At 39.0% G+C, this 27,390-nt stretch overlaps 2 protein-coding genes across 6 annotated transcripts in view; one reads left to right on the plus strand and one right to left on the minus strand.

Moving 5' to 3' along the window:
* The window catches only part of LARP4 (La ribonucleoprotein 4), a 50,549-nt gene extending 40,840 nt beyond the window's left edge, over positions 1-9,709 (minus strand). The window contains exons 1-3 of one of the 5 annotated variants that reach the window (XM_063293617.1): positions 9,481-9,698; positions 1,681-1,786; positions 1,028-1,172 (exon numbers count right to left, since the gene is read on the minus strand). In XM_063293617.1, the coding sequence (XP_063149687.1) occupies positions 1,028-1,172; positions 1,681-1,761 (226 nt within the window). In that variant the 5' untranslated portion in view covers positions 1,762-1,786; positions 9,481-9,698. Of the gene's footprint in view, positions 1-1,027; positions 1,176-1,680; positions 1,787-9,480 lie in introns of all 5 variants that reach the window. The other 4 variants (XM_063293616.1, XM_063293621.1, XM_063293620.1 and 1 more) reach the window with 4 other exon arrangements.
* Positions 9,710-22,454: 12,745 nt separating this feature from the next.
* The window catches only part of FAM186A (family with sequence similarity 186 member A), a 48,409-nt gene continuing 43,473 nt past the window's right edge, over positions 22,455-27,390 (plus strand). The window contains exons 1-2 of the mRNA XM_063292955.1: positions 22,455-22,932; positions 24,003-24,234. Of these exons, the coding sequence (XP_063149025.1) occupies positions 22,687-22,932; positions 24,003-24,234 (478 nt within the window). The 5' untranslated portion in view covers positions 22,455-22,686. The remainder of the gene's footprint in view (positions 22,933-24,002; positions 24,235-27,390) is intronic.

Below are 27,390 nucleotides of genomic sequence, written 5' to 3' on the forward strand. Positions count from 1 at the left end.
CTAAATAAGAAAGGACATCATAGTGGTGATTTACATCATTTACGTGATGACACTGTGCAAATGACATCATCTGCATCAATTTACATCATTTTCATGATTGTGTCATTTTACAAATGATGTAAATTGCTGTGTAAATTTAAATTTAGTCTACTGCATACAAAGTCTGTTGCACTGAGATCCAATGAATTGATGTATTCACTTACTTTAATTTAAATTAATTTTAAATTCAATAAATCAGGTTAGATTTGCTTAGAGTCTGCTCATCACAACACCCTCCCTCACACAAGTTTTTTTTTAAAGAAATAATTTAAAACATAAACAAAAAGATGCAAAGCTAAGTTATACAAATGAAACAGTGAAAATGTACATGGCATCTGAACCATTGTTCAGGAAATATAAGGTAAGATTACACACATTTCTATATTAGAGCAAGTAACTGATTATGGAGTCAATGGCCCCTGACTCCATAATAAAAAAAATGGATTTTTACAATTCTTAAAGCTCTTTTGGCTTTGGGTCAGTATCATCCACCCATTAGATAATTACTAAGTTGATCATTATCCTAAGGAAGCAGGAAGGGTTGTATACGGCCCTCAGATCTCATAATCTTTTTGTTCATAGGGTCAAGTGTTCACTAAGGTACAGAAATGAGAAAAAGATCAAGACAAAAGTTAAGACAAGAAAATAAATAGGACAAGAAAGAGAAAGAATGAGCAATAAGCTCATTTCTGTACATTGAGCAACTTGCTTCCCTCTTAGCGCGATACTTGGTCATCACTGGGCCACTGTTAAGTACTCACAGCCTTAAGAGAATTACCCATTATTCAAACATCTTAACTGACTTCTCTGAAGCTGATTAATGCCTCATGTTAGATGCCTCATGTTAGATGCCATCCAGAAGTTATAATAATCTGTTCAAGAACAAGAATTGTTTTTTACTACTGAATTCTGGCACTCATGTTACATCTAGAATCCAAACTAAGAAAGGAATTAAGTAACATTTAGATATATCAACCTGACATCTTACCTTCTGTACAATTTCCCTGCACAGCTGCTGCTTCTTGCCATGATTGTTCAGTGCCATTAGTTACTGGTGCAGCTTCTGAGTTTCCCTGCATGCTTTCTTGCCATACCTTTGCATTAGGATTTAAGCTGGCACCTTTCGAGGTTACCTGCTGAGAAAACAGAAAATATGAATTAGAAAATAATAAAGACTTCAGAAACTTATTTTGGATCTTTTTAATTGTCCTTTGCTGTTCCACATTAATGCTATTTGAGGTACAATCATTCTAGGGCAATCTACAGATGTGTTTAATACATGCAAACATACATACATAACTTGTGATTTACCATTACATGCAATTGAGTAAATTTAGGATGTGTTACTTCTCAATCCCAAAGCACTCAGTTTAGGAGTATAAAAATATTGTGAAGTTCTTCCAGCCATCCAATCATCTGCACAAATAAAGTTTTGCTGTTGGCATGTGGTAAAGCCTGGCTCTTAGAAGATTTTGGGTTTTGTTTTTTTTAATATCGCTTACAGCCTTTTCACTCCCTTTTGTGAGAACCAAAATCCTGTTCACTGGAATAAGACTTTCCTGAACAGAATTATATCTCAAAATAAAATACAAGAAAAGCCTCTTTATTAAGACAGCATAATGATACTGAACAAGCACTGACCATCTTGCCACAGAGAAGCACAAGCCAGAGAATAAGGAAGTTGAATTTCCAGAGTCTAGCCTTCTGGAGTCTCTCTAGCATCAAGGAGTAGTTTTAGTACCATCCCCTGTCCATAGAACAGAAAAAATAGGACATAAGGAAACAGTTTGGATGGCCATGCATATACTTTTGCTCCTATACAAGTTCAAAAATTGTAACAATTGTATAGTTTTGCAACCAATAAACTACCTGCATAGTTTCTCCTAAAATATAAAATTTCTCTACCATGATCTATGAAGGAGTTATTTTGAAAAACTAAGGCACGCTTAGATTTTATTAATTTAAAACTTGATATAGAAATAGAGTTTCAACCAAATTTCCCCTTAAAATTTGCCCCAAAAGCAATCTTAAAAAATAAAATGCACAAAACCTTAAAACAAGACTGTTCTCCACATTAGTTCCACAAGAATTAAGTACCTGACATCAAAAAAAGTAAAGCAGAACACCACTTAAGGAGTGCATCCTTGTTTCATAACATCATTAGTTTTCAGAAGCACCTGTATTTCTGATCTAACAGTGGTTTCTGCATACTGAGTGACTACTGTAAAATATGACTTAATTGGCCAATGTATAAAGAAGTGCATTCCAAAGGCAGAAATTCATATAAAAATGATTGACACTGATAACAATGCTATGGTCATGTTTTAAGTGTAAATTATAACAGGTGCTCAATTTTTTAATTGATACAATACACCTATAAACAGTAGGAGTAAATAAATCTTTGCTGAGTATTCCTCAGGCGTAGAACCAAGGATTGTTTTTTTGCAGAATTCATTAAGTTCTGGATTCTGTATCAAGACACAGACATTACCCATGTATCATTCAATATTAGAAAAAGTAAATTTTAATATAATTATAGAAATTGGAAGCAGATATGCTAAAAGGTGAAGCACCAGCCTCAAGTATATTAATGTTTTTGGCTGTTTACAGGCCAATAGGCATTCTTAGAAAATAAAATGGGAGGTACTATCGCCCAGTGCTTTATTTAGAACTGACCCTATATGCCCAGGAAAAAGACAACAATATATGCTCACACTCACATGTACACCTTCCTCTCCTAGCAAAATGCTATGATATTGAACAATTCAGTGAATGCCTATCAATAGCACTGCAATTTATCATTCTGAAATAAATACACTCATTTTGAAAATGGAATCACCTAATCCACAAGCTTACAAGTTGGTAAATAATAATGCTATGAAGGTGACTACATATTTTAAAATGACTAGTAGCTTTTTCATAGTTGGCAAGACTGTATAATTCTACTTTTTGAGGGTTTGAAACAATGTGTAAGACAAATTGCTTAATGTCAACATTTACTAACAGCAATAATCTTTAGACAATAAATTCAAACTGCAGTTAAAACTATGAACTAAGTTCCTATATACCAATTTCCTGCTTCTTTTAGCAACTCTAAATTTCCATATATAAGATTCAGCTGAAATCTAAAGCTAACACTATTGCTTACTTTACTACAATATGTTGACAAACCATGACTGAGCAATCTTAAAAGCAAGCAACAGAGTCTCATATGTCCAAGTGTTCAATAGTCTGGATTAAGTAGCAAACCTGTTATACAAGGCTATCATTCAGTGAAAACATTTCATAATATAGTTTCTAATTTTATGCAGCGTGTATCAGACTTTAATACTTTCCCCTTTTCATTGTTATAAAAATAAAAGAATGAATGCAAGTGAAATTAATAACATTCATACAGCTTTTACAGTAGTAGAACATGAACAGAAGTACCCCGCACAGCAAATCAAGCAGATCCGGTCTTGAGACCATGTTTTATCAAGAAGAGTACCAAAGCTACAACTTTCACAAAAGGAATACAAAAGAGAATGACCTGTTATAATAATCCTAAAATACCATCCTTGAATCAGAAATGCCCTACTGAAATTATGCCTTACTCACTAATAAGTTCTGCATCTTAACATGCTTAAAAATTTACACCTGATTCAGGCTACAGTTCTAGACATGCTTATTAGAAAAGTAACCCCTTTGGACACAACATAACTGATTCTGAATAAATATGCAAATTATTACACTGTTCTAGTACAACCATAAGTCTTGCTGGTTGTGTTTGATAAAGACCATAAGCCAAAGTTTACTTACCCACATTTTATTTAAGAAACCAGCTGACTGGGATTTTGTAACACTGCAAGACATAAACTATATTTGTAAATCACAACAGCCAAGACATAATGTGACCGTTTGCTTCAGCTTAGAATTCAGCCTCTAAAGTGGAACTGAATCTAAAGTTATGAGTAAACTACTTGCAGGCACCACTGGCTATGATCTGCTTATCAGTTATTATTCAGTAGAACAATTACAGATATTTAAAGCTGAAAGATGCTTTCAGACATGATCTGAAGACTGAGAAAAAACAGATAAATCCTTATTTCTATTGTCTCCACTCTGAGTGCTTGTTCAGGGGATGGAAGTCCAAGTTAGTTGGGAAAAAGATGATTTTCAAAAAACATGTTTAATGTAAGATATTAATACACTGAAATCCATCACTCCATCCAAATGATCACTTAAAGAAACAAGAACACTTTCTACCTAAGAACACTGCAATTCCTATGTTACTGATATAAATAGTACCTTAAAAGCACAGGTATCTTCTCAAGGAAAACACTACTGAACGGTTGATAAATGGCTAGACAAGCATGTGTGAACCAGGCTAATGAAGTCTTTGGTTGTGCTCTCTTGTTCACCTTGTAGTTTACTGGACTTTCTTACCAGCTTGATTAAGCCACAAAGGTTTGGAAGTGGAGCAGTCAATATTCTTATACTGATTATAAAAAATAGCTTGGGTTGCTCTGGAGAACAGAGTATGTGTAAAGCTTTTAGAACTAGAATGAACTCTTCCTGGCCCCGAGTCTGTCCTTGAGGCCCACAAAAGAAGAGATCAAGAAGCACTGTAACTAATGTTATGCTTCTTTACTGCAAAGAAAGCATTCAGCAAATTAAACTCTAGTTTAAATACTATCCTATATAAATTAAAATTTTCACAATCTAGTATCTTATACCAAAATCAATCACCCAACCATAATTTTAAACAGATGAAGCATGATGAACAAACCAAGTATTAACAAATTTTAGATCTGTAAATATAATAAATAAAATATCACAATTTTTCTATATTTCATTTCCCCCCCCAAAAAACTGAATTTTTTTTGCTTCAGTTCTAGGCAGATTTTAGTAATAGTTTATCTGACATCTACAACGCATAAGGGACTTGACACATCACTTAGATGATCATTACCAGCCCAAATAATCAAGGAAATTCAAAATGTTTAACACAATATTGGTACACCAAAACTTAATTAATGTTGACTAGAAAACCTAACATTCTCCTTCATGTTTTCAGTTCTGGTGGTAATAAGCCACAATCTGAAAGCATTCATCAGTATTTCCAAATATGGTTCAGGCAGTGCCAGTCCTTTAATTATATACTATCAAAAGCAGCACCTTAGATAAACTCTGTACTCTGTAAGTCTATACTCTGTAAGGCAAGAATATTAATAACGTATCAGTGCTGGACTTGAGTAAGTTAAAGCTCAAATATTTTCTGCAAAGATTTATGGGCAACAGTTAATGGTTGAATACAACTAAATTGTATTTAGTGATTTCTCAGGATTGCTGTAACAATAATCACATCTATTTCATGGATAAATTGGAAGAAAAGAAAAGATATATGATAAATATTGGTGGGTTTAAAAATTAGTTAATGTTTGCTTATGAGGATCAACTCTATTCAATATCAGGTTAGGTATGGTACATAATGTTCAACTGCTGAAACCTAATGGGGTCTGACTTCAAATGAAGCAAGAACATTTGAAGAGCTGAGCAACGTTCCTAGAGAAGGGCAGAGCCAAACAAATGAAATAAGTATTTTATTTAGAAGATTCAGTGGCACTTCTAAGGTTGTATTGACAAAATCCAAATCCATACATTTGGCTTTTCTGACACTACTACACTTAAGTATCTAACTTTAACAGCACACATAGAGTATTGTATTAAATTATTCAGTTAAACAAACTAGTTGCATCACTGCCAGTGAAGGGCTAACTTTAACTCTGCAATTCAGTTAATATTTAAAGTGCAAGATTTAAAATCACCTTCAAAGGACTATAGGCAAGAGTGCATGCTAAGTGTTTTTTCCACTATAACTACCAAGTATAATGACAACATTTACTTATAATAACCTGCTCTTCAAAATCTATAGGTGTATTTTAATCAATTTGCACAAAGAATTCACTCAGCAACATGAAATATTCTTGACTTAACAGCTCTGGTAAGCTGTTTTACATTTTTTCTGTACAGATTTATTACTTTTCTATAGACAGCAAATAAACAGCAAAAGAGCTGTTTTGAATCTTTTATGATCCAGGATCCTATCCTCCACAATGGCTAGTATATTGTTTATGAGAAAGCCATCAACATATGAGAAACAACTTTTTTCTATTGTTGTTCTTCAGTATTTTGATAGGTGCACTATTAAAATTCAAGATGAACTGAATCATCTGTACTGATCAGACCATGCTGATGCAGCATACAGATTTACAAAGGTCCTTAGATTCCTTTCAACATCATGAGCACATTTCTCACATAACAGTATCTTGTCCAGCTCTCCATTTCTTGTACCACTCCAAAATCTGCTTTGGGGGAATCATCAAATCCTCCCAAGTTTGAGTTAAAGAAGCAATAACAGGGTGCCATTACCCTGTCACCACCTCTGTAATGCCTACTGAGCACAATTATATGTTTTCCTGGTACCACGCAGCTACAAGACCAGGAAAAGGTGAGGTTTCTTTAAGGTGCCACATGTATATACCTACACCAGATCCAAACCACCTTTTCTACCAAACACACCCACATCTCTAGTAACCCACCTTTATGTCAGTGGAGGTGCCAAGGATTATATTTTTCAAGTCTTCATTATCATTTTAAATCAACAAGGGACGGCTATTTTCTCACCAGTTTTAGACTAGTTGGGCTAATAAATACTGTACTAGAAAGAAAACAGGGGAAAATGCTCATATAATTACTAGGCAATCATGTACATGTTGACCAAAGCTTCTAGTCACAGCACAGGAAAGACAACCATGGACTTCAGGATTCAACACTAAGGTAGCCACATTCAAAGTAAAACTAATCCACAATTGCTATGAATTACCTCTGCATGACTCCTCCAGTAGCAAAAGCCACTAAAGCAGCTGTAAAATGATGCAAAAGAAAAAGATTTTCTGGATTTATATTTTGTCTCTTCCTTAAGAACCCAGAGTCCAGGTTCAACCTAACTGGAAGCATTTACCTCCTCTTTAATTTGCAGTTTAATATTCCTGTTGGCATGACTCCATTATCTATAACATAAACCAGAATTCTCAACAATGAAAATGGCATACTGGCATACTGTTATGCCCAACGTTCAATCTGTTTTGTAGCAAAACGCTCTGTGAAAGAGATAACACAGTTCTGCTCAACTTTGCCAAACATAACTGTAACTGAATAATTAGAATTCACAAACACGAACATCGTTTAGTAGATTTCAATACTCTGATTCCAAGCCTGCACTTCTAGAAGTTCTACTGAAAAAAAAAGCCTTACTTGTAAACAAGCATGTTTATAATTGTACTTGTTTCCTAGAATTTTTATGGATCTATAAACATTAAAAATATTTTAGTTTACATATTACAAAAAGCGATGGCACCTGAAGCTAATAAAAAATTGGACTTGCAACATTTCCAACAGCTCTAGTCAAAAGATCAGGATAGCTATCCACCTAAATTTGTATTTTACCCTTTTCCTGCATTAGGAGTATTTATTTTCAATCACTTTAAAAAAGCATTATGTTGTAGACTTTGAAAATCATTTTAATAGTAATAAATGATGAGTCATGACACATCAGAATAATCTTTTCTGTAAGAACTGTTACAGCAGGAACCAGGTACTCCTCTAGTTATTCCCATTCCCACATTAAATGACTGCACATATTTAACTCATTACAATGACATAAAAGTATTTTATTGCTAATAGCTGCTACCTCATCTGCTGATGTACTGCAGATTATATACCTTTCTAAATTAGACTCTCATTTTATAATTCTTCTTTATACACACAGTCCTATTTCTTGGAGAATTCACCAAGTTAAAATAGAATCCTATATTCATTCACCGGGGCATAAGCCCAGATGAATTCAGTGGGCCTTGCTTCAGAGCATACACTGAATATAGTCAGGTGGCAAACATCATTTCATGTGAAGCCCTGCACGTTTCTATTTCCCACAGCCAAGTTAGTCTATCCATCAAGAATAAATTTCAGTTAAAGGTTTGATGTTAGGAGAAAAAAGACGCATCATAACTATATATTTTGGCAGAACTTAACGAGTTTGCTGAACAAGACGTTAAACCATTTGCCCTTTCCTATATGCTATTTCCCAGAAGCATAGTCTTATGCACATCTATGAATAAAACTTCACATCTGTAAGCCTGATCTATAAAATAGACAACTCCAAACAAGCATAAGAATTTTTTTAACTGACTACATAGCTATCTTAAACTGCTGCCTCTATTTGAACTTCATATTGTGCGAAAACTTTTCCATATGTTACAACTTCATGTCCAGTCATCATCTTCAAAAGGCATACGTATGGAATTAAAAGGTGAAACTATTGTTCAGTTAAAACAAACAGCATTACAAAGATCTTCTTTCAGCAATTTCTCCAAATTAAAAAAATAGTTTAAACATTCAGTCTTTCAAGCCAATTTAAGACCAAGAAATTACATCCCTTTCCTCTTAAACCGTGCTGTTTATGGACACAGTTAAACCACTGCCACGTTGCTAAGTTACAGCTTTACTAGTCTGACATTTCTACAATAAGAACAATACAATCTGGAATCTACTCAAAGCATTAGCCAGGCAAGGGAAAAAGAAAGCCAGGCAGTCAGCTGACTATATTGTACTCATGCCATGTGCCTGCAGTTCTGAGAGGGGGGGGAGAGGAAAGTGGATGACCTCCCACGTATGTTTTAGTAAGAGGCAAAATGGGAAATAGGGAGGCAGAAAAATGGTTCCAAAACGTTTCTTCCTCCCCGTCGCGGGCCTCAGATAGTGCGTAACCTTCACACGTGCCCGGCCATGTTCCAAGGAGCAACTACCGGGAGAACTTTCACGAAAGGTCACTGCGACGTCTTTCAAGGCCTCCTCCTCTCGCCCAGACTCTCTTTACATCCTCGAGGAATATACAGAAGCTAACACACTTCGTCCACGCATGCACAAACCTTCTCAGTGCAGTCCCCTGAACCACGCTCCCTTAGGCCTATTCCACCTTTACGGAGCAAGCCACGCTTTCACATCAAGTCCCACCGCCCACACGCGCGGATCCCGGCCCCGCCACAGGCCTTCCTGTGCCGCTCACGAAGCTTGACCTTGGAGGCCCACCCACTGCCCCAGCGTGTCCGATTGGCGCTTTGATCCCGAAACCCGCTTCGCCCCATTACCCGCCGGCGGCCATGTGATCTTCCTCCTCCTCCTCCTCCTCCTCTGGCGCACCATGGCGTGCAAATGCACCGGGCGCGTCCCCTCGTCCTTTCCAGTCTCCCTCCCCTCCGCCCGGAGACCCCAAAATAACGGTCCCCATCGGCGCCCACGCGCAGAAGGGGGCTATTTTCTGTGTCAGCCCCATCCCCCAGCCGGGCGGCGACGGGCGCGCGTACGCCGCCTGGCAAGTCACGTGGCTCAACCCCCACTCACCTCCATGAAGAGCAGCATCTTCTTCCTCCAGCCTCCCCCCCCGCCAGTCTTTGACCCTCCCGACCCCGACCGAAGCCCGGCGGGCCCCCGAGGTCGTCTTCTTCCCCCACTGCCGGCAACGAAAGCCTGACTCCGCGCAAAGAAACGCGAGCTCCGCCTCCTTCGGCCTCCTTCTCTCTTCTGCCACCGCTATTGCTCCATTCACCACCAGGGCCAAGCCCCAGCCGCCGCCGCCGCCACACGCAACCCTTCCCGTCCCCTTCCGGGGCAATTTCTACAAGCGCTTCCGGACCACGAGCTGCACACTGAGGAGCCTCGGAAATGTGCAGATACTCTCCGCGTGACAAGCGGCTGCGTTAGCAGTTGCGCGAGCGCGGTAGCGACAGAGCGTACCATTAGCTGAAAAGAGGAAGGGGGTTCCTTTCTTCCGCCTGCTCCTCGCAGGAACCATTCTTTGCCCACGGGGAGCACCGGTATTGCAGGAATATGAAAAGCACCCACAAGATACCGCCTTACTGTGTTCAGCCAGTCTCCAGCTAAACTCACGCCCGGGTACTTTAGGGATCAACAACTCCACACTTTTTTATCCAGCTAAATGTTCGCAAACGTAGGTTTTGTGCTCAGAGCTTGTAGGACGACATTGCAAAATGCTTCCCTTTACCTTCCTTCCGTCATTCCAGTACCCTACGCTAAAAATAAATTTTGTAGCAGCTTGAAGACTAAGGAAGCTATTATTTTAACTGCTATGTGTAACTGTTACTTTGTGTATGGGGGAAAGTGCTGTTTATTCTTGATCACATAATTTCGTGAGGGTACCCCTTTTTGTAAACTTAATTGGACTGAAGTTACGGAAATGCATGTCCTGAGTTCAAGAAGAAGGCAACTGAAACCAATTCCATATTACTAGTCCTTTATTAGATACAGTGAGACAGAAGTGGCATAAATGAAAAAAATCTAATTGGTACAGTCATGTATCAATTATTTTGATTAATCTTTGTCACAGAACATCTCCATGATCTTTTCATTGTACTTTTCCTGCTCAATGTGTTTTCTGTTTTAATATGAGTTAATACAGAGCCATGCTTATGAACTAGGAACTTCCCCAATATTATCTAGGAGGGTATATCTCCCTTTTTTTCCCCATTCACCTGCATGTTTGGTGGCAGAAAGTCTTGTAAACCAATCTTTCTTCATTGTATCTTACGCATACAAAAAAATTTTTTGGATTCAACACAATAGAGTTATTCTCATCACAGTGTTCTCTTTGTGTCAGTGAATTATCTGAGGTTGCTCAAAGCATCTTGAATTATGTGCCATCACATCAGTGTCAATTCTTAGTGACCAGATAAATAGATTTTCTCTAGAACTAAAGCTTTTTACATTTGTAGGTATATTGGCAATGACTGGGATTAGGCAGTTTACCTATCACTTCAGAAAAACAAAATATTGGGCAACGTGGAATTCTTGGCACTGCATAATAGCACAAAGCTCATTTTGAGCCTGGAAAATTCCTAGTTTTTTATTTGTAAGTATGGCCTTAGGTTCTCACACATTTGGCCATATAGAACACTGATACATATGAAGGGACACACCGCTATCATAGAGATTGAGCCAAAACTCAACCTTTCTTTTATCTTCTTTACCAGTCATAAACAAGAAGTAAAATAGAAAAAGCAGAAGCAATCTGATTGTTTATCGTGGAGTCCTTGGTGCTCTCTGAGCTTGGTTGTTTGTCCTACTGTAAATAAACAGGGAGCTGAACCCACACTCACTAGCACTGGTGATGTTACTGTTGCCTACTGTTGCCCTGATGATGCCCTGTGCCCTGATGATGTTACCTTGTTGGGTAATGAAATGTCTGCAAGCAAACAACCAAGCTCAGAGAGCACCAAGGACTCCACAGTTCAATCCTGAGCTACATATATTATTCTATTGTATAATTATCATATTTCTCTTTAAGCCTGAGGGACAGTTATCTGAGGAACTGCCTCTCCCTGATTACATCAGCCTGCCCCATTAGATCTGGCAGAGAAGAGATGCTGCTAGGGATGTACATTTGGTGGGTCCCAGGCGATGGGCCTTCTTTGCTGTGGCACCTGCTTTATGGAACATTCTTCCCCCCAAAATTAATTAGCTCTATCCCAGTTGATGTTTCAGAAGTCCCTCAAGACCTGGTTATGTCACCAGGCCTGGGGCTCCCAGGGAACCAGAGACTTGCTTAGCTGGCTCCTTTGCTGAGGTGGCTATTCTTATTCTCTCTTTGCCTAGCGTTTGTATATTTTGTTTTTTATATTATTTATCTTTTAATATTGATTCTTATATTTTTATACGCATTGTTTTCTATATGTGCTGTTTTAATCAGAATGTTGTATGCTGCCCAGAGTCGCTTTTGGTGAGATGGGTGGCTGTACAAATTTGATAGATAAATAAATAAATAAATAAATACACCATCTGTATTGACATGGTCTAGATTCACATGACACACTAAGCCATAATGTGGCTAGCTTGTCCCAGTTTGCCATGTTCTGTGATTCATGTGATATATGAACCCAGATAAACAGCTTAGACACCGTGTTACAATGTAAAAATACAATCTTGCAAAATGACCTCTTATAAACACATTCCTTTGAGAAGCATCATAGCCATGTAATGCCGATAAATCCTCTGAAAATTTCTATGCCAGCCTTTCATGGGGAACTAAAATGCACTAAAACAGCCTTCTCTAACATTTGGAGAAAGAAGAACATGAGAAGGCCTGAGCATGTTTTCCAGCAGGCACATTCTGAGGACAGTTGAACATCAGTTGAACTGTATCTATAAAGGGGGAGGAAGCACTGGCCAACTGAGCTAGTGAATTCAGTGAGGGCAGCGTTTTTTGAAAAATACAAAAACCTCACGTCTATTTTCTTTGACATTTCATAATGAATGAAATTGTATGCTACAAAGCAGTTGTAAACTGGAAAAAAAAATCAAATACTTTTTCCTAACATCACACATAGATTATCTGATTCAATTGTTACCAGCGTGAATGTCAACTCCTTGCTTATTCTAAGCTTTTGGAAGTTAAACACAATGTAGGTCATTTTCAGCGTTAAGTATGATATGTTGCTTTATTTTTTTATAGCCACAGGTGCAGAAAAACCATTTCTCAAAGGTAAGTCAATGAAAATGGAACAATGATGTATAGACCCTGCTCAATTCTTGTGGGATAAAGCAGAATAAACTGGAAAATGTTTTATCTAAAAATTCTTCAAATTTCTGGAATTTCTCTTGGCAACTGAATCTAATCTGAATTCCAAAAACATCCTTTGGATATTCTTTGGCAAAGATAGTAGCAGTAGTAGTAGGGTTCTGATGTGCAGCCTAACTCTTGGGATTATTCCTTTGTTCTTCAGAATTCTTAGTGTAGAAATTCTTTTGTTTTTCATCTATATAAATAAAGAGAGGAACATGACTGGAATGTTGGGAAGGTATCTAACCACATAATCATTTATGTTTGAACAAAGAATGTAATTAATTTTACTGTGTACTTTTATATTTATTAATTATATATTATAATTAAAAATATTTTCTCCTTATATAAAATTAATATAATTTATTTTTATATAATTATATATTTTTTCACTGCCTCAGGGGCTGCAGTGGTTGCCATTGGTTTCTGGGTGCAAGTCAAGATGCTGGTTGTCACCTTTAAGGCCCTAGATGGCTCCAGACCAGGATATCTGAAGGACCACCTTCTCTCATATTCATCTGCCCATCTGATCAGATGAAGTCAGGTCAATTTACACCATATATGTAGTCAAGTCCCTCTTGGGGTCAGGGAAGCCCATTTCAGAACTTGATATAGTTCTCAGCCAGAGGAAGTCCCAGTCTCACATTCCAGTAATGACCACCTTCCAGACTGGTCACCTGTCTCTGAATCTGAAGTGAAAAAAACTTACTAATATTCTTAAGCTGGGAAAGGCTTCCAGCTATGATCATATCGCATCCAAACTCCTGAAATCTCAAGTGACTGGTGGGTGTCTGTTTTGGCCTCACTTTTCACATATATTGACCTATCTGGAAACATACCATCTGACTGCAGAATGGCCATAATTGTTCCAATTTTAAAGAAAGACAACAGGAGTGATCCTGCCAATTACTGCCCTATAAGCCTGCTATTATAAGCAAGCTTTACACACGCCACTTGGATTGTGAACTCCAAGAATGTTAAAGGAAGCTATTTTGGGCCATGAACAGGCAGGATTTAGACCAGGCCACTCAACACTAAATCACATCCTTGTACTATGACATCTAATTGGGAAATACAGTAGAAGATCTTGAGTTTCTCTGTAAGTGGTTTCTGCTGACTGCAGGTCAGCATTTGACTCAATTTCAAGACCCTTCTATGGGAAAAACTAAGGGAATTGGGCATTGATCAAAAGCTATTGTTCCTAATCTGGAAAATGTATCAACACTCGAGGATCAGAGTAAGATTCAATCCACAAGGACTTATTTTAGATCCAATCCCTGTACACAGGGGAGTCAGGCAGGGATTCATTTTAGCTCCCTCTCTATTCAACTTATACATCAACTCATTAGTGAAAGAACTCTGAGATCCAAGCTTCCATCCACCTAGAATAGCAGATATGGATGGTCCACTTCTGTTTTATGTAGATGATGCAGCCATTATCTCAAGGACCCCAAATGGCCTTCAACACACACTCAAAAGCCTAGTGCACTACTGCAGTAAAAATCACCTTGTCCTAAGCTTCCAGAAGACCAAAATAATTGTCTCCACTAAAACATTCAAGAAGTTTCATTGAGTAATAGAAGGGCAGGAAATTGAGCAGCTGAGGGTTTTCAAATATTTAAGTGTTGCCTCTCAAGACTCAGCATCATGGAATCCATATGTCAATGCGGTGGTTGGGCAGGCTCAAAAAGGCTCTTCAGCCATCCTAAGATCCCTTCATACAAAAGGTGGAGAATGTACTCCCACAGGTCTCAAATTATTCACAGCAAAATCCCTGGTTCAGTTACTCTCTGGCTCTCAGCTAGGCCCCTACCTAAATTACACACCGATGGAAACTGTACAAACCAAGTTTGACAGCAGTGTTCCAAGCCCCAAAATGTATATCTAATGCAATTCTGAGACTAGAATCTGGTCAAATGAGGATTGAGGTAATTGGTTATTAATCTTTAATTACCGGCTTAAATGCCACTATTTTCCAACTGGGCTGATTCCATCCCTTCTCTGGAATGAATTTGAGATCTCATGGATTCAAGCAATACAAAAAAAAGAAACTCCTATCATGTGGCCCCACCATTGACTCCCCATATTCTCTTAATTTCATTCAGGCTAGGAGAGTTATTATGGGACGCGGTGGCGCTGCGGGTTAAACCGCTGAGCTGTCGATCGGAAGGTCGGCGGTTTGAAACCGCGCGGCGGGGTGAGCTCCCGTTGCTCGTCCCAGCTCCTGCTCACCTAGCAGTTCGAAAACATGCAAATGTGAGTAGATCAATAGGTACCGCTTCGGCGGGAAGGTAACGGCGTTCCGAGTCGTCATGCCGGCCACATGACCCGGAAGTGTCTATGACAACGCTGGCTCCAAGGCTTAGAAACGGAGATGAGCACCGCCCCCTAGAGTCGGACTCGACTGGACTTTACGTCAAGGGAAACCTTTACCTTTACTTAGGAGAGTTATTAAAGAAAGGCTTTTAGATATTGAAGCCCAGAATGAGAGGACTCATCCCAAATTCTGCCCAAACTCAGTTTAGCCATGTTAGGTAGAAACCAGCCAATTACATCAACTTACTCATTTCTCCAGCCCAACAAAGGTTCTTCTTCAGAGCCAGATATAATTGTCTATTAATAGTTTTCTCTCTGCTGTCTTTAGTTTATATATGCTCTGTTTTATCTGACCCAAATAAATAAATAAATAAATAAATATCTAGTCAACTCTCTCCAGGTCCCATCTATATAACATTGTCATCTGAAGGGAGCTCAGAAGCCAGCCTTTTTCAATGGCCAGCCATACTTTGGAATTCCTTTCTAGTAGGGATCCAGTGTGCTTCTTCCCTCCTGGCTTTCAAGCGAGCAGTTAAAACTGGTTGTTCAATCTAATGCAGGAAGAGGGCATGTTGTCAATCTGACAGGCACATGACTTTGCACATTTTCTGTTAATTATTTTGATGTTGTCAATTTCATTTGCATTACTCAGTAGGTGGATTTATTAGCCACCCAGAGCCTTTTGGAATGAGTAACATAGAAGTACAGTAAAGCAAATAAATAACTAAATGTGAACAGGTTCCCTTAAGATTACAATTTAGGATAGGTTTCTAGGTCTCACTGCAAGATCTCTCTTAAGGGAAGGTTAATCTTTGCCTTCCCAGGCAATAAATATTTATTCCTAGCCCTGTCACCCTGACAGTTGAAGGATTTCCTTGGGCTACGGCTACAAGCTTCTGTCATATTTAATCCTAATCCAATGTTCCCTCTTAGCCAGGAAAGCAGATGCACAAATTATTATTTCTTCTGAAGTGCAGTTGAGTTAGCCTGGACAACCCTGGGTCAGGGGGCAGCTTAGAGGGAACATTGCCTGGGGTAGGTCTACCCCAGCTATTTCTTTCCCGTCTCCAAACTTCTGGCTTAGCCATGGATCTGGATATTTGAGAAAACCATTCCTTGCAGGCAGGGACCAGGAACTTATTCTTCCAGGCCCACTTGAGACTAGGGGACCACTTTTGAGATGGTTGTCTTGCCAGTACTAAACACAGATGCGGCACTGCCGAGGTTCCCCAGAAGCCTCAGTTAGCAGTCCTCTACCTTTCCTAAGATGGCTTTTTGCTTCTCATTTGACAGATATTTGAAGGAAGCAAGGGAAGATCTGCTAAGAGGAGTATGTGCATGTATGTGAATGACTGAATGAGGATTGAGAGGAGAAGTGAGGATCTTTCTTGCCAATATGCAAAGTCCCCTGGCTTGGCTCCCCATTCTTGGGGGCTGATAAGTACAAGTGCCCCTCTCAAGCCCTCTAATTTTCTCCTCTGCAGAAATGCAGCTCTTGAATAGCAGCTGCTTGCAGTACCTGGAGCAGAACTGGAGCAGCAACTGGGAAGGGGGTGTGGAGAAGCAAGCAAGACTGAGTCTTGTGTGCAGGCATGCCACAGCCACTGCACAGCTGTGCATAGATGCAGCTTAGAGGGAACAGTCCTAACCCTAACCTTCTCTCCTCTGAGAAAGTTCCTGTATATATATCATGGCTTATCTGCTTAGCTCGAAGTTTATTCTCAGGCCAGTTTTCCAGCCTGCACTTATCAGAGTACAAGAACAGAGTGCCTGGGTGATCAAGCAACAGGATGGCAGACAATGTTTCTATTTTCTTCATTCAGTCACAGGGTCCTTCACCCCATATGGAGAATCTGCTACACCAACCCAAACTTAACAAAGAGGTAGTTATCTATGAGAAAGTGATCACAGAAATCAACTCCCCAAACTACCTTTTTCCTACCTAATTACAAAAACCAAGGTATGTATTAGGTCACTGAAAAAATAAGAGAACATGTCTGATGACCATAAAGTCCCATGCTAGTTCCATCAGGGTCAGGGTTCATTCTGGACATTAAAGTCTTCCAGGATCACCAGTTTGGGATTCTCCAATGTCACCCATGAGACTAACTCAACCACACTCTGAACAATTCCCTGACATCCCTGCCCAATCTCTATGGCCATACAGCAGATGCATGTCCTCAAAGCTAGTGCTAGGGTAGAAGAGCTTTCTTGTGAGGGCAGTGGAATTCTGTAGGTGATAGCAGAATCATCCCCCAACCCAAGTTGATATTAGAGCAAGTATTTAGGTGGGCAGAGTTGAATGGGATCAACTCCACTAAGCCTGTCCAGTCAAGCTTTGGTAATACATGCCAACTTGGCCCTCTCAGCCACAGTTCAGTTATGGATGGAGACTGTTATGCTCTTCATACCAGGACTTCAGTTGTAGCAGCTTTCTTAAGGAATCACAGTCATGGCTCAAGACTAAACTTTATGGCAAGTAGATTAGCCACCAATATAGGCAATTGAACAGCACTGACTGCTAGTGAAGAACTCTTAAGAAATAAACAGATTCTGTTTGCTGCATCTTTCTCTAGCCCAGCAATTCTTAACTTGTTGGTCATGGCCTCAAAATGGGTTACCACATCTTTTATGGTAGTTTGCCATGCTTTTGAGAAATTGTTGTTTCCTTGTGCACAAGCATTTTAGAACACTAGTGTATAATGAACTGAACTGTGCTGGTGAGTTTGCCTTTAAGAGAATAGGTGAGTTTTCTACTATGTTCAAGAGCTGCACCGTTTTAGCTTTTCCTGTTTCTTTTTTAGACCTGTATTCTATCGGTCTTATATTCTGCATTATGTGCCTTAATTATATCTCGAACAATTAATAATAAAATAAGGGAGAAAAAAAAGAGTGAACTGCCTCCTCCTATCCACTTCCAGTTCTCAACATCTCCCCCTCCCCTTCCTGCAGACTCACAGTAGCCTTCCCCAGAAAATTCTGCATCACAAATCACAGACTCACTTTCCTATGTGCTCAGTCTGTTATGTGTTGGGACTGTGTTGTATGGAAAGTCTGAGTGCAGTATGTGAAAAAGGTGCACAAAAAGTGAGTAGTATAATTTGTGAACATACTGTTACCTTTTTTTGTACAAAATTGGACATGTATAATCTCAAAGTATAGCAAAAAATCAATATAAAGGAGGGTTTTTTAAGATAAGACATAGATTTCACATTTCTCACTGACTATGGAGTAGGTAAGCCACCGAGTGTGATCAGAAGCAAATGTCTGAGTAACAAATCACTAAAGAAGAGCAAGCTAAGTAGACATCTTAAAGCTAAACAGTTTTTTTGTTGGAAGAAGATGGAGCTTCTTTGAAAGGCAAGAACAACAATTTAAATAACAGCAACTTGACACTCCAGCTAATAGTTGTATATTCTGTGCTTCTTATCATTTGCTTGAGGGGATTGCACTGGATTCAAGCACCTGATGCAATTGTCAGCTACAGACATGGTGTATGACCTGTTGAAATGAATTTGCCATGAAAACTGAACAAATACCACTGTCAAATAACACTATTCGTATATGTATTTATGATATAGTGAATATTATCAATGAACAAGTTATTGTAGCCATAAAAACAACTAGGTAGCTTAATCATCACATGGGAAAAAAACAACTAATGTGAGTGATGGTGCACAGCTTATAGTTTCGTTTTTAATTGTTTTTATTATTTATTAGTTTTATGGATATTTTATTATTTTATTTATGATTTACATCATATGATATAAACTGCCTAGAATTAGAAGAGTAGGTACCATATACATTTTGGTAAAGAAAGAAATATGTAGTCCTCAGATTACAACCCTATTTGGGACTGGAATTTCCATCACTAAGCAAAGTGATCGTTAAGCCACATCATGTGACCATGCCACTTAGTGATGGCAGTTCCATCAGTCCAACGTGCAGTCGTTAGGCAAGGACTGTGCGGTCGTTAGGGCGAGGACCTCATGCTTCTCCTGCCCTGCACAAACTGTTTCTGTTTCAACTCTCCCCACCTACCTATCTCCCCACCCCCTGCCCTTTTGGCTGCCTTGCACTCTGCCACCTACCCCTGCCAAAGTTTTCATTTTCAAAGGAAAGCTGAAATTATGGAAGAAGAAAATTTAAGAAAACAAAATTGCTTATTTCCTAATACTAAACTTGTTTCTGGAAGTGAAAGAGAAAAATGGCAATAACCTGGATAGAGTAGGCAAATTACCCCTCCTCCCCAGTTACCTTTCCTGAGTCCTCTTAGAGAAGCAATAAAAAGCTGAATCAGCCATTAAAAGCTTAGAAAGCAAAGGAATGTTGATTACATTGAGGAAGAATAGTTGAAAGTGAAAAAAGCTATGAAAAGCAAGGCCAAGGGAGATAACACTTAGGGAAGAATAACACTCTAAGTCAGCCTTTTCCAACCTTTTGATCCTGAAGGAGCCCTTGAAATATTTTTCAGCCTCAGGGAACCCCTGCACATTCAGGTTCAAATATAGGCCAGAAGCTACAAAATTATTGTATTTGTTTCATGGGTAGGCTTGTATATATGCATTAGCAGTGTTCTTAAACTAAAGATTGAAACTTAACTCTTTAATGTAAAGTTGCCTGAATTTGAAATAATTTTTTTAAATAAATCATGATCTCCCAGGGAACCCCTAGTCACCTCTCATGGAACTCTAGGGTTCCACAGAATCCTGGTTGAGAAACCCTGTGCTAAACAGTACCCTTTCTTCCATAAACACACAGCCTTTGTTCTCTCAATAAACCATTATTCTTGTAGTTCCTGTAATGAATGCCTATTCCACAAATATTCTCAGACTCATAAGGTAAAATAAGATCTGGTTTATTATAGAATAGAATGCAAATACAAAGAAAGCTGAGAATGGGAAAACCGTGCCTAAAATCAAACTAAATAACCCCCGATACAAATGAAGTCCCACCCACCCCTGTAATCATCTCAAATTCACAATCCCAGGTGCTCCTAACGAGTTCTGCTGATCAACGGGAAAAAGACCTTGAACAGAGAAGATAACCCAAACACATTCCATCTTAACGAACACAGATAGAGAGCTTGGTACAAGATCCCTCAGCAGCTCCCTCCCAACCAGAAACGCGCGTCAGTGCCCTGGCATGCGAAACGTTACGATGTACAATGCACATTGAAACGGTGAACATGACAGTTCCACCTTCAATTCCTCAATATTCCTGACCTCACAGGGAACATGTATAACTTTGATTTGCATAAACCTATATAAGGAGTTTTCATCCTTGCCCCTTTTTAGGTCTTGCTACTGTGGCCTTCAGTACCAAAATAAATGCAATTTGTGTTTCAAAAGGATGGACGTTGCTGGTCTCTATTACTAATGAATAGGGGAAATTTCTCCTATAAGTTTAAAATGTTGAATTGTTTAACATAGAAAATGTTATCAGATATTTGGACAAATTAAATCTTGACTTTGACTGTTACAACACACAGTACTACGGTTTCCCAAAACAAACAGAATCTCTAAGTGCATTTTAGATCAAAGTGATAAAGGAAAATTCAACTTCCTTTCTTTACCTATTTACAGTATGTGAAGCAAGTTTTTCTTGGATTGGTCTTAAAGTTTTTTATCACTGTTGTAACTGTGAATGATTGCTAAATGAGGCAGTTGCTAATACGTATTTCATTACTTTATTATACAATTCCTCATCTTCAGTTATATTAGAAGCCTCCCTCTAGCCAGTCCAAATCCAGCATCCTATTTCTTGCCTCCCTAGTTCTGAAACTATTGTTTTATGGATTGGACTGGCATTGAAAAAATAGTACAGAGCAGAGGCAAACTGGCCTAGCTATCTTAATCTTGAGAGACAGAGGACATAGACCCACTTTTTAAATCCAACAGTATTTTCCTGGATGCTGTATCTTCTTCTGTTCAAAATCACTTCAGGAGGAGCACGTTCTCTTTCCCAATGCTTTCTGCCAGCATTCCAACACCAACTTCCACAATTTTATTTTATTTTCAGTAAAAGGTACTTTTGTACAACAAACAACAGCATGGCAAACAAGCAATAATACAGAAAATTCACAAATACAAAATCGAAAGGATCAGAGCAAATCACTTGGGTGTCACCTTTTGGGCCGAGGTTTCCAAGGCAGCCATTCCTTTATAGGTTTACCCCCAGCTAGAGCTAATACAAAAAGGGCTGACAGAAAAGTGCCAAATTATTGTTCTCAAGCCTCTCTAGAAGCAGCAGCAAGATCTATAGAATGTAGTTTTTGCCCAGTGGGGCTCCTCATAAGCAGGATATGTGTAAGTTTTCATTCTGATAAAAAGAATAGCAGTTACTAATAATGAACAGTTACAAAATACTCTGCTTTCACTAAGAGATATGCTTCCGTCCCTTTGCATCAAAATAGCAAAAAGTTTTGCCACCTAAGATGGTCTATATATAGGTTTCTCATTTAAAAGCAGAATACAGGAATTCTTGTGTTGTAACCTTAACCTTCCTTCTCATAAATACTATTAATTGTAGCTGTCAGGAACTTGCCCCTGGGATTAATGCTTTCCAATCCAGACTGCAAGGTGGGAAGTCTCACAATAGGCCAGCCAGCACACAGCAGACTGAAGGCTACCCTGACAGGACAGGTAGGTGTTGATCCTCTTTTTTGTGAAGGTGAAGTTCTGTGCTGCAGGATGCTGGTAAACCTCCCCACTTATTTAAATTTATTTAAATAAATCATTTAAAACAATAAAGACTATTTTATCTCTCAGCTGCGCAGCACTGGAGTTTGATTCCATGAAGACAGATTAAATAAATGAAGATCAAACAATTTTGTTAATAAAATCTCTGTTATTTGGGGGAAGGGATTAATGGAGACAACAATAACACATGACTGGCTCATGAAATTTATCTGAGATGAAATAATACATAGCATCTACCTCTCCAAGTCATGCAATAAAACACCCCAAATTGTCCAAGTTGTGAGTAAAAAAAAAATCCCCCAAGTGTTTGTCATTCTCTGTGTCTCTTTCTCTTGCAGTAAAAATGCAACAACAAATTAATCAATTACTAACTTGTTGCCATTTTATGACAGATGCTTCAAATCAGCTGCCTGCTATTTGTTTAAGAAAGCAAAAGGTATAACATTAAATGTTGCATAACATTTAGTAATGACTTACACTTTCAATTCAAGTTTGGAGAGGCAGATGACAAGATTGAGAGGGGACCCCATCCAGTGCCAATATATAGCATATTAAATATTTTCAAATTACCTTTAGCTAAACTGAGGAATCAAGTAACTATTATTGTATATTATTGAAGCAATGCCATGCTGCTTTCCTTCCAAGGGGCTGATGTATTCTGGGACCTGTCATCAGTGGAACTTCCTATTCAACATGTAGAACTATGACTTTCTTTCTTTATATGCAAATGTGTGTTGCCTGCTTGGTGACATCATGGATTGGAAGCTGTGGAATGGCAACGGTAACATCAATTGTGCAAACAGAATCTGCTCCTCTCTGGATGGTTTTCTGCTTAACAGTAGAAAAAAGTCTTTTGAAATTTAAATCTCCTTTGTTGTCACCCATCCACTCACCTACCAAAACAAATTATGTGATACAGTACGAGGAGGCTTATCTGGCTTATCCTGTGCAGTAATCATGGATTTCCAACAGTTTCTTGCATGGCAAAATCTACCATCCTTGACTTCAAAAACTGATGCCCTTGAATCTTCATCCTCATCAAAATCAGGAAGTGTTAGTGAATATGAATTGGAACATCATGCTGTGCCCAAAGTTACAGCCACCAAAATAGAAGCCAGGCCCATCCCCTCAGTTGAAATTCCTCCTCCTGTAAAGAATGTTTTGGATAAAGTTGACATGGCACAGCTGGAACGAGCAAAGAAGGTATGTACCAAATATGTGCCACTTTGCCCTGGAAAGGGCAGACTAAGTTTGCATAACTCATGACAACAGCATCTAGGTTTGCCTCATGACAGATCAATAGTATATAAAGCACATTTTTTTTTTCATACTATAAGTCAGGAAGAGCCTTACCATTAGGCAAAATATATCTGATTCTGGTTGTCACTGAAGGGGAAGAAATGGTCAGCTCTTCAATTTTATAATTACTGTAATCTGATTTTAAATCATTATCATTACTGTTATGCTCTTTGGAAGAAAAGGGGGAAATGTATCTACATCTACATTTCCCAGATAGAGGTGCCTTTGGGATTTACTATCTCAGGTGTGAACATCCGACTTGCCTTGGATACTATGAACTGCAATTTCAGGAGGTCAGCATTCGTTGTTCCCCCTTGGGTATCCCAGGGTTTTAATTCAGCCTTGCTGAGTGTGTCCTGCCATCTCTGAAAGGTAGGAAGAAGGGGAAAAACGATTTATTTCACAAATTAAGCCCTTTTATTGTGAAAAAAGCTGTATTGTTGAATCCCTTTTTAAAACCTTCCTGAATGAAAAAGGAAGCACAATATCTTCCTCTTGCTAGTAAGCAGAGTCTAGGGTCCTGTTTTTAACAATGGGGAGGCAGATGTTTCAAGGAAATCTAGAAACAGAGCTTTAAGATTATAGTTGTTTTTTCCAAGTAAGCCCTTCTGAATCTAGAGACTTTACATATATGGTTTGACTAACACCTGCACACATGGACAGCCCTATCTTTTATGAATTTCCCCAATTTAAAATCTAAGGTAGTGGCTTTCACTGTTATTTAACACAATTTTTTTAAAAAATAATTCACATACATTTCTATCCCCATTCTTCATAGGACCCCGAGCAGGTAGCATATTAGCTAAAGTGTCACAGGAAGGTCATGTTGACGCATCTAGAAATATCCCAGAGTTTTAAGAGGAGACTGAAAGAGCTCCAGAAGTAAGGAAGGAGTGATTTACATAGCTGAGTTGTGAACTCCTATAACAATTCAGCATGCTCCTTTTCCCCGCATATGTGTTCTGTCCTTACAGGAAGTTGCTAAAAAACTCTTTCTCATTCTGGATAATGTGAATCTGGCTTATGAGCGCTACAAAAAGGATGATGGGATTGATTCCAACATACAACGTGAATACAACAATACACTATCATGGGAGGAGAAAAGCCGTCGATCTCACTTCCTAGATGAAATTGATGATGTGCTAAGTGACAACATGAGCAAACTGCAGGACTTGCGCATGGTGCTGGAATCATTAAAGGACTGGAGTAAGTTCCATAACAACAGAAGTGGAGAGGGATAGTCTGATGAAATTCTCTCTCATAGAAATGTTTTTTTTTAAAGAAAAAAAATAGGCTTTTGAGAATCTGATTGAAAGCTGTTGTTATCACTGCCATCCTACCCTATAGAAAAGGGGAATCTATCTTTGTTGATATAGACTTAGATCATCTATATGAAGCATAGATTTAGCTAACATTTAATAGGAATCTACATTCTAACACTGCTCTCATCCTTTTATATCTTACATCCAGCCAATCACTCTATCAAAGAACCTGGATCTTACACTGATTGAAACAAAAAGTCTATTTTTTCTTAGAAGGATATGCATATGTTTACAGGCATTCTGCTATTAATTTATCAGTTATACTAAGTTTTAATTATTTCATTAAGCTTTCAATGACTTATTTTTAATTTATCAGCTAGTTGCATTGCCTCTATTTACCTCTGTATTCCATATCCCCATTCTGTGAAAAAGCCAATTCAATCACACTCATGTTTCTCTCAGCAGCGAAGACAGATGCAAGGAATCAGCTGAACTTCTCTGTTTCTCTTATTTTTCTTTAGCAAACCTCTAATACAAATAGCTTATCTGTCTTTGCTCATTATCCCCATTGGCATAATCTAGATCATGGTGGTAACCTACTTCATGAATTTCAGCTGTGCTTCTCTTAATGTAGGCTTCAATATCTCTAAGCATTATACAAAAATCTGGCCGCCTTGATGGTCCCTTTCACTCCCCCCCCCCTTGCAATCCACTCATTTTTAGCAAAATGCTAAAAATGTGCTTTTGAAGTCAAATATACATGTAGAATGTGCTTTTGAAGTCAAATATACATGTAGTCCTCAGGTTACCACATCAATTGGGACCAGAATTTCCATTGCTAAGCAATGTGGTCATAAAGCGTGATGTCACATGACCACATTGTGACAGCAATCCCAGGAGTCCCTGTTGCCATTATTAAGCAAGGACTGGTGGAAAGAAGTGGGAATCCAGGCAAGCAGGCTGGCGGGTGAGAGCTACAGACGGGTGGGCAAGAGCTATGAGCAGGCAAGAGCTACATGTGGTTGGGTGCCGCAGGTAGGTGCTACAAAGTGCTGGCGGGTGAAAAAGTGGCGGGAGCAGGAGTGACATGTGGGAGCAACTTGCTACCTCCTGCCAACTTCCCTATTGACTTTGCTTGTAGGAAGCTGGCAGGGAAGGTCACAAATGGTGATCACATGACTGTGGGATGCTGCGACTGTCGTAATTGCAAGCCAGTTGCCAAGCACCTGAGTTGCGATGCTGTGATCACAGGGACACTGCGATGGCCACAACTTTGAGGACTGGTCATAAGTCCCCCTCATTCAGCACTGTCAGAAGTTTGAACAGTCACTGAACTAGTGGTCATAACCCAAGAACTACCTGTAATCAGGATAGACTTTAAAAAAAACTAACTGTCCACTTTCACGTAATAAGCTCAATGTAATAAATTTTGATCACTGTTTTTGATCACTGTTTTTAATAGTTCCAATAGCTACATATTTCTTGGACAAGTTTCTCGGGTCTGCTTAAGTTTTAAATCAAGGGTCATTTTCCTGTTGGTCTCTCCTTGACAGAGCATAGTCCTTTAGGATAGGAGTAGGCAATGCATGGCCCTCAGCAACTCTTTTGTGTCATATAGAGCACCCTGAAGCAGAACAAGTTCAATTGTGACGAGACTTGGGGGAAGGTCAGTTCTCACAATCAACCAAATTCCAGCATGCAAAACTTTCTTGGGAACTGTTTTTCTGCTTTATTTGTAACATAGGTAAAAAAAAGTCTTGGTTTCATATAAAACAATCTGATACACATTAAAAAGAGTGAATTGGTTTATTGCTGAATTTAGCATTCATAGGTTAACTACTTTCCTGCCTGCCATGTAATGTTTCTTCCATGAGGTAACATCTAACCTAAGCCTACAGCTATATAGAAAGTCCTCAGTTAATGTCCATTTGTTCAGTGACTGTTCAAACTTATGATGGTGCTGAACGAGGAGACTTATGACCGGTCTTCGAAGTTGTGGCCATTGTATTATCCCTGTGGTAACATAGTCATGATTTGGACACTTGGCAACCCGCTCACAATTACAATGCTAGCAGTGTCCTACAGTCACATGATAGCCATTTGTGATTTCCATTGCCAGCTTCTGACAAGCAAAGTCAATGGGGAGGGCAGCATGAGGTTGCAAATTGTAATCATGTGACATTGCATTTAACTACCATGCGGGATTTGCTTAATGACTGCAACTGGAACTGCCAGAACTGCCATCGTAAGTCCACACTGTCCCCTGACATTGCACTTTATGACCACGTCACTTAGCAATGGAGTTGTTGGTCCTAATTACTGTCATTAAGTGAGAACCGGTTGTCCTCACTTAACAACCACAATTGGGACCAGAAGCTTGGTTGCTAAGCAAAGCGGTCATTAAGCAAATCTGATTTTATGACCTTTTTTGCAGTGGTCATTAAGCAAATTACCACAGGCATTAAGCAAACCACATGGTCATTAAGCAAATGCAGTTTCCCATTGATTTTGCTTGCCAGAAACCAGCCAGGAAGGTCAAAAATGGTGATCAAGTGACCACAAGATGCTGTGACAGTCATAAACACGAACCAGTTGCCAAGCACCCAAATTGTGATCACGTGATCATGGGGAAGCTGCGATGGTCGTAAGTGCGAGGACTGGCCATAAGTCGGTTTTTTCAGCTTGAACCTTCATTAAACAAATGGTTGTTAAGCAAGGACTACCTGTATATGTAGCTATCTAAATCCTCCTCTCCTTATACTTAAGAGCTTTATTTATGCTTAACTGGCAACCTCTCAACTTGTCAGATGCAGGTTCTTCTTCCTCCCTCTGGAAGTCAGTACAGAGTAGATATGATCCCTTATTGTGTCTTCCTCCGTCTTCAGTGATCTGAAATGATTTTTCTCCCGAAATCATCTTCAGTGACCTTTGTTCCGCTTTGGAACAGCCTTTATATACTATCTTCAGTGGCCTTCCCTGGAAGTGACACATTTTCAATGGCCAAAGCTATTTAAACTCGTCTTGGTTTGCTAGCCATCTTCTTCTACCTTTCCAAAACTTCATCTTCAACAACTCCTTTCCTGCCAGTTCATCAGCCCAT

This window comes from Candoia aspera, chromosome 2, assembly GCF_035149785.1.
Source record: "Candoia aspera isolate rCanAsp1 chromosome 2, rCanAsp1.hap2, whole genome shotgun sequence".
Classification (NCBI taxonomy): Eukaryota; Metazoa; Chordata; class Lepidosauria; order Squamata; family Boidae; genus Candoia; species Candoia aspera.